This window comes from Limulus polyphemus, unplaced genomic scaffold, assembly GCF_000517525.1.
Source record: "Limulus polyphemus unplaced genomic scaffold, Limulus_polyphemus-2.1.2 Scaffold6708, whole genome shotgun sequence".
Lineage (NCBI taxonomy): Eukaryota > Metazoa > Arthropoda > Merostomata > Xiphosura > Limulidae > Limulus > Limulus polyphemus.
Genome location: NW_013672318.1, coordinates 39,444 through 49,068, shown reverse-complemented (window position 1 = coordinate 49,068; position 9,625 = coordinate 39,444). Strand labels below are relative to the sequence as shown.

General features: G+C 31.8%; 1 protein-coding gene across 1 annotated transcript in view; it reads left to right on the top strand.

The window, feature by feature from the left end:
* The first annotated feature begins 533 nt into the window (after nt 1–533).
* The window catches only part of LOC106474001 (piezo-type mechanosensitive ion channel component 2-like), a 26,277-nt gene continuing 17,185 nt past the window's right edge, over nt 534–9,625 (top strand). The window contains exons 1-6 of the mRNA XM_022402382.1: nt 534–666; nt 3,137–3,259; nt 4,492–4,639; nt 4,899–5,056; nt 5,357–5,421; nt 6,647–6,712. Of these exons, the coding sequence (XP_022258090.1) occupies nt 553–666; nt 3,137–3,259; nt 4,492–4,639; nt 4,899–5,056; nt 5,357–5,421; nt 6,647–6,712 (674 nt within the window). The 5' untranslated portion in view covers nt 534–552. The remainder of the gene's footprint in view (nt 667–3,136; nt 3,260–4,491; nt 4,640–4,898; nt 5,057–5,356; nt 5,422–6,646; nt 6,713–9,625) is intronic.

The window sequence follows — 9,625 nt, the reverse complement described above, 5'->3', positions numbered from 1 at the left end:
CACAATAAAAGCTTGAGTCATACTTACAATTTTTGTGTTTTTGTTATTGCTTTGAAATCAAATTTTTCTGCTGGTGACATGCTACTTTTGTTTATTTCCTTGGTTTGCTTGTAAAACTTAACACAAACTCAACATATTATATATGTTTGGAAAGCTCTGTCCATCGTCTATCTTTTATAAATTATTATATGTTTGTGTAAGGTACGTACTCAGAGAAATTTGCCCCAGAACACTGACGACATCAAATTGGACACTTAATAAAGCCTGGTCTTTAAGCTGCTGTTGCTCTTTTTCAATTCAAGAACTTTTAACAAGCAAGATCTTGAATAGTGTGTTGCTGTCTTTCATTTTACTCTATGACTAATAATACATGTTTCGTGTAGAAATCTATGTTGGTTGTTTTCACATGCAACTTGGTAACAATAGTTTATAAAATTTTTCACAAACTTTCAAAGTAATTGGAGTTTTGTTGCAAAGTAGTTTAGTTTGAAATAATCAACATTGTAACATCTGTGTGTTGGAACTTTAGCTATCCGAGCTGGAGACTATTACATGCTTGAAGATGTTAATGATGAAGATTTAGACTTAGAACTGTTATCTTCTAAAACTGATAAAGATGAAGATGAGGATCCTGAAGTGAAGATGAAAGGCCTGAATGCTGTCAGTGTAAACCTATTTATACTATAATGTCTGTGATGTTATCAGTAGATGTTCAGTTTTTATCCAACTGTCTTATTGATTACTCAGTTTATGGTTTACCATGCCCTGATCTAGGGAATCCCACAAACTGCTCTGTTTCATTGTAGCTTTGAAGTATTTTCTCTACAGTCCTTATTGATTTTGTTCTCAGTTTGTTTTTGTTCTTCTTTTCTTTCATTATATTATCTTTTATTTTTTCCATTTTTAGTGTTTCCTGTTGTGTGTCTATTGAGAACAAAATACCAAAATGTGAACAAACTGTATTGACAACATAAACTCCAGATTATTGAAAAGAGAGAACAAGATTCGACAGTGAAATCTATTGCAGCTGTATTCTGCAATGCAAATATAAAGTATATCAAACAAAAAAAACAGAAGACTTTAGATGATTATTTTAGTAAAGCCTATCGTGTTGTATATTATGTATAAGTTTTTAAGATGTATTATAAAAGCCATTTCTCAGCTTATTTTTAAAAATATATACATATGTAAGTTTTTTTCTGTGTTTTGGGGTATCCATGTTTCCTTTCACCTCCATTACACTGCATATTTGAGAGTCAACTGTATGTACATAATCTTCTTTGAACAACCTGACTTTTTTACATCATCTGCTTTTAACATTCTTTCTTTTTTCTTAAATATAATATAATATTTGAATCATATTTTAATAACTTTTCACTTATAAAGCCCACACACGACCTTTTCTTATAACCTTCATATCTCTTTTTCTTGCAGCCTAATTCTCATAGCTTTAATGTTTCCTTCTTCTGGTAACTTTTTCTCATAGTCTTCACATCATCAACGTTTTGTAACCTTTTTATTTTGTTTTAACCTTCTTTCTACAACCTTGAGAATCATAACCTTCTTTATACAATTCTCTTTTACATAAGCATAATTTAAAATTTCACTACAGCAGCTAACAAATTCTTTGTGTGTCTTTAGTGTTACAAAATACATATGATATACCAGTAAACTCAAGTCATTAAAAACCAAATGGTTATACAGAGTCCCAAGATTAGAAAGAAAGCTTAAAATTAAACATCTGAGATGGTATTGAAATCTAAACTCTAAAATCCCAAGATTAGAAAGAAAGCTGGACACTAAACACCCGAGATTGTTGTATAACACAACTGTTATTTGCTATAGTAACAGTATATATTATCATTATGTCTAACAATAAACCCTAAATTGCTGAGAAAAACAAAAATTTAATATCGAAAAATTCTTCATCATCTAATACATTTACTGCTTTCTTTCCAGTTATTGTTTTATTGGTAGAATTTAGGATGATATATGTTTGTGTACGATAATTGAAACCAGAGTTACAACCCATTTTGTGGGCTGATGTTTTCCTGTAGGCTGATTATGGAAGTCCAAGATACAGTTCATTTCCTGGACTGATGTTTTCATGGAGGTTGATGATAGACGTACAAGATGCAGTCCAATTCTAGGATGATGTTTTTATGTATGTTGATGATGGCAACCCTAGATATAGCCCATGCCCTCAACTGATGTTTTCATGTATATTGATAATGGAACTCCAAGATACAGTCCAATTTCCTGGACTGATATTTTCCTGTATGCTGATTATGGAAGTCCAAGATACAGTCCAATTTCCTGGGCTAGTTTTTCATAGGAGTAATGTAATTCGGGATGATGTTTTCGTGTAGGTTGATGATGGAAGTCCAAGATACAGTCCAATTTCCTGGGCTAGTTTTTCATAAGAGTAATGTAATTCGGGATGATGTTTTCATGTAGGTTGATGATGGAAGTCCAAGATACAGTCCAATTTCCTGGGCTAGTTTTCCATAGAAGTAATGGAATAAATTTGGATGATGTTTTCATGTAGGTGTTGCTGATGGAAGTCCAAGATACAGTCCAATTGTGGACTAGTTTTTCGTAGGAGTAAAGGAATTTAGAACTAGAGCCTACTTCCAGCAATGACGGTGAGAAGTGTATTGGAGAAATGGTATCAGTGGTTACCAAGAACATTTCACTAAGTTTTTTTTTTCTGTTGAAAACAAATAAAGTACACTTAAAAAAGCTTTGTTTTTGAATACTGATTGTAAGTGTTCAATAGGTCTAGCAATGCTGTTTCCATAATAATCTGTTAAAAGAAACTTTAACTTGATACACCTTCCATTTATCACTAACTACTAATTATGCAAATTAGAAAGGTTATATACAATATTGACCACCACCTTCAAAAACCAATAATTTATTACTGATGATATGCAGTAAAAGAGATTATTGACATAATGTCCTTGGCAATTCTGTGTGGACATAATATAGAGACTTGTGAAAATCCACAAGTTCCACAAAACTTCTTATTACTGACTAGATATAATTAATTAAAGTAAAATCTCTCTCACATCATGGAAGATCTGTTATTTTTTTAATGATTTTACTCTTCTCAAAATGGATATCTTACTTGTAGTTGTTAAGTCAGACCTTGAAGAATAATCATGAACGAGATGTGGAAGAAGTTAAAGAAAGTCCTAGCGATGTTGAGGATCAGCAGTCCATCGGTAGGACCTCTGCTGTTTCAGGATTTTCTCAGGTGTATTTTTTTTACTTATTTTTGAAAGTCTATAAGTGGAAGAAATTATATTAATGTGGTATTCTGAGTAAAAAACTATCCCTGATAAGGTTTTGTTAGCCAACAGTTTTAACAGAGTCTGATTTGAGGGATTAACTGAGGAGTACTATCTTAACAGAATACCTGGTCTGAGGGATTAACTGAGGATTACTATCTTAACAGTGGAAGAAATTATATTAATGTGGTATTCTGAGTAAAAAACTATCCCTGGTTTTTTTATTAGTCACTGTTATTACACTGGTCATTTAATTTGGTTGAATTTAGAACATGGATATCAACTTTAAACTTTGGAAAGTAATAACAAGTTTAAAACCTGGCACATGTGTTTGTTACTAAAGGAAAATTAGTGAAAATTTGATAACTTGGTACATGTATTTCTTACCAAAGGAAAATAATTGTTTTCACAAAATAACTAGTACTAATTTTAAAACCTAAGCTATTAATTTATTACAAAAGAAACAGTAATAATATTTTTTAAATCTGGTACGTGCATTTCAAACAAAAATGATAGAATTTGTTTTTTATCCAGGTACACATTTCTTACCATGCGAACAGTAATAAACATTTTAAAATCTGATGCACATGCTTTTTACCAAAAGGAAGATGATAATAATAATAACAATTATGAAACTTACTTAACTTGTTTTTTATCAAAAGAACAATAATAATACTTCTACTTGATACAAATGTTTATTAAAAATGGGATAATGAAAACCTTCTGTAGAGAAATTATGTCTGTTGGACAATTTGTATATATATATATACAAATTATATATATTTATGGTCACCAATTTTAGTTTTACATTAATTAATAAGAAAAAATTCTGGTCCAACAGTCTAGCACATTTACATGTGCCATCCTCAGACCAGATATTCTGTTAAGACTGTTGACTAACAAAACCCTCAACACGAGGCTTAAGTCAAGAGTACAGCATCTCCAGTCTTCTTTTAACATAATCGTATACTTTAACACCCTGTGTCAGAACACACAACTGATGTCCTTCTTTAGGTTAATACTTTTGGTTTTCTTTGCTAAATGTCATTGAAGAAGTATTATTTATTGTTAGGTGCGTGTCTAAGTAATATTTTAGTGATTTCCATTGCATACTTAACATTTTGAATGTGATCTTGTCATTTCATCTAGAACTGTTATGTTCTGAAAAATTAATAGTAACCAGATGTTTATATAACAGCCCCAACCAGTTTCCCAACTTGATTTGCATCTGTCATCACCAGAAGCTAGGGAACAAGAATTAACAAAGGATGTTCGAATCAGTACCACTGGTTTTAGAGGACAGGTACACTCAGACAGTGCTAGTGAGATGGAGAAACCTGTACAAGGTAAGCTTATAAAACAGAAGTTGTCAAGTAATGGTTTATCAAGAAGCTACATCTTCTAAACAGTTGGAGACATATTAGTTTTGATAAACCTAAAGACCTTCAAGAAACTTCACTGATGCAAACCTCATTCTTTATACACACAATGTTTTAAAATTATATTAGGAGCAATTCTTTTACTTAGTGAATTTAAGTATTTGTAAATAGTTGATGTTATTTTAGTTCATATCCTTATTCTAACATCTAACATCTTTCCATACAGAAAGTATCTTAGAGAGAATTGGTGGATGGGTGGAGTTTGGAATTGCCTTCCTACTGTCTGTGTTAATTAGTGCCACTGCCAAACTCAACCACATTTCTAAAGATTATCGTTACGTTGCCTACAAACTTTCTCTTAAAAAAAAGTCTCTGAAAAAAGAGGTGAGTTTGTGAAATAAGAAAATGATCCATAATTATTGACAAAGGAAAATTTTATGGGTAATTTGTCTGTATTTTTTAAGAATTTTTTTCCACACATGTATGTACAACAAAACTGTATGTATAATTAATGTTTATTTTTCTAGCACCTAGTGAAAAATATATGCATTTAAAATGTTTAATATAATTTTGGATAGTGTTTTGGGCTTCAAGGACATTACATTGTTGAATATGAAGAATTACTTACCCTGTAAAATCTCTTTTAAACAGTATAGTTTCTCTGTATTTTGTATTTATTTGTAGCGTCACAAGAGACAACGAGCTGAAAGTTTAAAAAAACCAGAACTGAAAGATCCAAAAGCGTTAGAGTAGGTATTTGTATTTTTCAAAACGTGTCTGTCTGTCTCTCTCTCTGTTAGATACTCCTAAATGTTCACAATCTCCAGTTTTCAAGTGGCGTTTTGTTTTGCCAATATATGTGACCTTACATTCACTAAACGTACATTTATATACAAGCCATGAACTTTAGGTAGTTGATCTTTGTATTGAAATGAGTTTTTAATGTGAAGGCTAAGTCTGTATATTAGTCTAGTAGACCATCCACTAGTTAAACCCAGCCAATATATGTGACCTTAAAGTCGCTAAACGTACATTTATATACGAGCCATGAACTTTAGGTAGTTGATCTTTATTGAAATGAGTTTTTAATGTGGAGGCTAAGTCTGTATATTAGTCTAGTAGACCATCCACCAGTTAGACCCATCCATTCGTTCACGTTCTGAAACCACGGGTCACAATATTTCATTTAATGATTTCTCTGTCATTACTACAGCATCTTCAGAACCTTGAACTTCACATCAAAGAAAGTTTACTCATAGTTAAAGATTGCCTGACTCTTAAAGACTCGCAAAGCTCTTCAGATCTAAAATTATTCTAAATTTACACACTAAAACTCAGCTGTTGTACAATATATCTATAATCTTTTGTTTTATCCTTCTATTTACCACTTTTCTTAACTAAGTAGACTGTGATTAATGATGTTTTGGTTTTATTTAATAATCATTTTTGTAACATAATTTTCAGATTTCACTGAAGATGGAATAAATATATTCCAAAACGTTTGAATTATGTAAATAAATGTTTATGATTTGTCAACTGACTTCATCTTCATTATTATACTTCAATTTCCTCATTGTGAATATATTACTTGTTTATGTTACTATATTAGGATTTTCTCAGCTTATGATGTTGCTGGTATCTAAATAATCAGTAGCACTGTGTTGCGTTTTATATTAAAATATTTTTACATTGAAGTAAACAGGTTTTTAAACAGTAAATACCAAACTTGTGTTTGGAAGGATAAGCAAAGCATGTGTTACATTGATGGCATCTAATGTAGAGCCTCACATATTTTTCAAAGTAGTAAATACCCATTGTGTGTGGGGCCTAACTTTAATGGTTTGACCACATAACTTCCTCACACAGAATAGTATCTACATGTTGTTTAATGTTACAATCTGTTGAGTGAACAAATTATTCAGTTTAGTAATATGAAAGTGTTGGGTAATATTGTTTTTCTGTATGTTATTTTAGAACATCAAAAGAAACAGTTGCAATTTGGATTGACTTTTATATGAACAGTAAAGACCTTACTAAAAGGTAGGTATCCTGTTCTTTAACACCTTACTAAAAGGTAGGTCTCCTGTTTATGAACAGTAAAGACCTTACTAAAAGGTAGGTATCCTGTTCATTAACACCTTACTAAAAGGTAGGTCTCCTGTTTATGAACAAAAACCTTACTAAAAGGTAGGTATCTTGTTTATGAACAGTAAAGACCTTACTAAAAGGTAGGTATCTTGTTTATGAACAGTAAAGACCTTGCTAAAAGGTAGGTATTCTGTTCATGAACAGTAAAGACCTTATTAAAAGGTAGGTATCCTGTTTATGAACAGTAAAGACCTTACTAAAAGGTAGGTATCCTGTTCATTAACACCTTACTAAAAGGTAGGTATTCTGTTCATGAACAGTAAATACCTTATCAAAAGGTAGGTATCCTGTTCACGAACAACTTACTAAAAACTAGGTATCCTGTTCATGAACAGTAAAGACCTTACTAAAAGGTAGGTACCTGTTCATGAACACCTTACTAAAACGCAGGTATCCTGTTGATAAAACATACATTAAATATATTAAAAAAATATGAGCTGTTAGACTTTATGCATTTTTATGCATGTGTATTTCATTAAATGTATTTGTGCTGCTACCCAAGATCTTGCTTTACATTGTTTCCAATATGGTTCATTATCTCCTCTTACATAAATAGCTATTCTTGTTCAGTGCTGCCTTTTATAGGGTGCTGCTTTATGCTGGTGGTATGATCCTCTTTTATACCCCCACACAGATGTCAATACCCAGTGGCTGGGTTTTGGATTGTAGTTTTGTAGTTAACTTACTGATAGTATGATTCTAATCCTACCCTCTTGTGGATGTCAATACCCAGTGGGAGGATTAGAATCATACTATCAGTAAGTTAACTACAAAACTACAATCCAAAACCTGGAAAACTACAATCCAAAACCTGGCCATTGTGTACCGACATCCACAAGAGGGTGACTTACCAATGGTATGATCCTTATCTTATCCCCTCATGGATGTCAGTTCCCAACGACATGGGTTTTGAATGTCCCTCCACCTATTCAATGTGGGATACTAGCCATTCATGTGAGAGGGGGTAAGGTACCATATCGGAAATTATAATTTTCCTACACTGAAAATGTATTTCCATCACACTTCCCACCCTTCCTCCCCACTGAAAACTGGTGCTTCCATCTTCTGCAAAAACTCGAAGTGATAGTTTGGTAGAATTGAATAGAGGGAGCCACATGTTTCATGAGAATATGTTGTACTCTTCTTGATGGAGGGTTGACGCATGATGATTTACATGAGAGATACATTGGAATAAGTCAATTCCCATGGAAGGGAGATAAAAGGCTTGTGACATGTGTAAAATTGTTTTGCATATAGAGGGCAGCACTGAACAAGAATAGCTATTTATGTAAGAGGAGGTAAGTACCTATTGGAAATACATTTTCAATGTAGGAAAATTGCAACTTTCGGTATGTAGCTGTACATAAAGAATATTTAGTTGTTTGTGTTTTTAAACTTTCACGTATGCAACATTAATTTTAGTTAGTGTCGATTTGATGATAATATCTGACAGTTTAATTACATATTTTTAGGGTGTAATAGATAGAACCCTTTCAGTATAAGCTAAGTTAAGTGCTAAAAGTATTATATTATTATTTTTTAATAACATGTCTTTAAATAAAAAGTCTACAAATGATCTCAAGTTGGGTCTTAAATAAATTAATTTTGTTGTTTTAGCATTTAATATACTTGAAAAGGTTTTTTGTTGTGCACAACTTGAAGATAGCTTTGATATACAGAAACATCTGTTAGCTGAGTTCTTGCACAGATCTTAAAACATAAAGTTCTGTGTGAGAACTCAGCTAACAGATGTTTCTGTATATCAAAGCTATCTTCATTTAATATACCTATAACAAAATTACATTTATTGCATCAAATTGAAGAACCATCAAAGAATTTTAGGCTTTACATATAAAATGCTTAAGATATACCCTAATATCTAGATCTTGGAACTAATGTTTAGTGTTTTGAAGTTTTTAAGATGTACCCTAGTGTCTGGAAGAACTAATGTTTAGTGTTTTGAAGTTTTTAAGATGTACCCTCGTGTCTGGAAGAACTGAGGTTTAGTGTTTTGAAGTTTTTAAGATGTACCCTAGTGTGTGGAAGAACTAATGTTTAGTGTTTTGAAGTTTTTAAGATGTACCCTGTATCTAGAGGAGTTAATTAACAAACTTCCGACCACTGCAAGTCCCCTACATAGACCAGAACCTAAAAAATCAACTCAATAATGAACTTGCCTAATTCCATATGCTGTTCTTACATTATTTCTTATAGTTTTTAGAATGTATTTTTTAAACATTTGGGTATCTTTGCTCTTAGTCATATTTTTGACCATAATCCCAATAACATCTGATGAGACTGGCTTCTTTGGGAGAGTTAGGCCAGCCCTAAATCCATATATTAAGCCAACAGTGCAAAGCAATTCATGTAATAATAATATATATATAATAACAGAAATAGATACATTAAACATTCTAACAAACATTTGTAATGAATGTAACATTAAACAAAAAGTAGCATATAACTGTTTAGTGTTTTCAGATCATTAAAAAATACCCTGGAATATAATAGGTTGTTTTGAAAATACACATCTTTTACGACTGTTTCACGACTGTTTTCATGTAATGCTTGCGCTGAAAAACAAGCCACATAAAATCATTTAGTATGTAATCTAATAAGTACCTGCTTGCGCTGAAAAACAAGCCACATAAAATCATTTAGTATGTAATCTAATAAGTACCTGCTTGCACTGAAAAACAAGCCACATAAAATCATTTAGTATGTAATCTAATAAGTACCTGCTTGCGCTGAAAAACAAGCCACATAAAATCATTTAGTATGTAATCTAATAAGTACCTGCTTGCG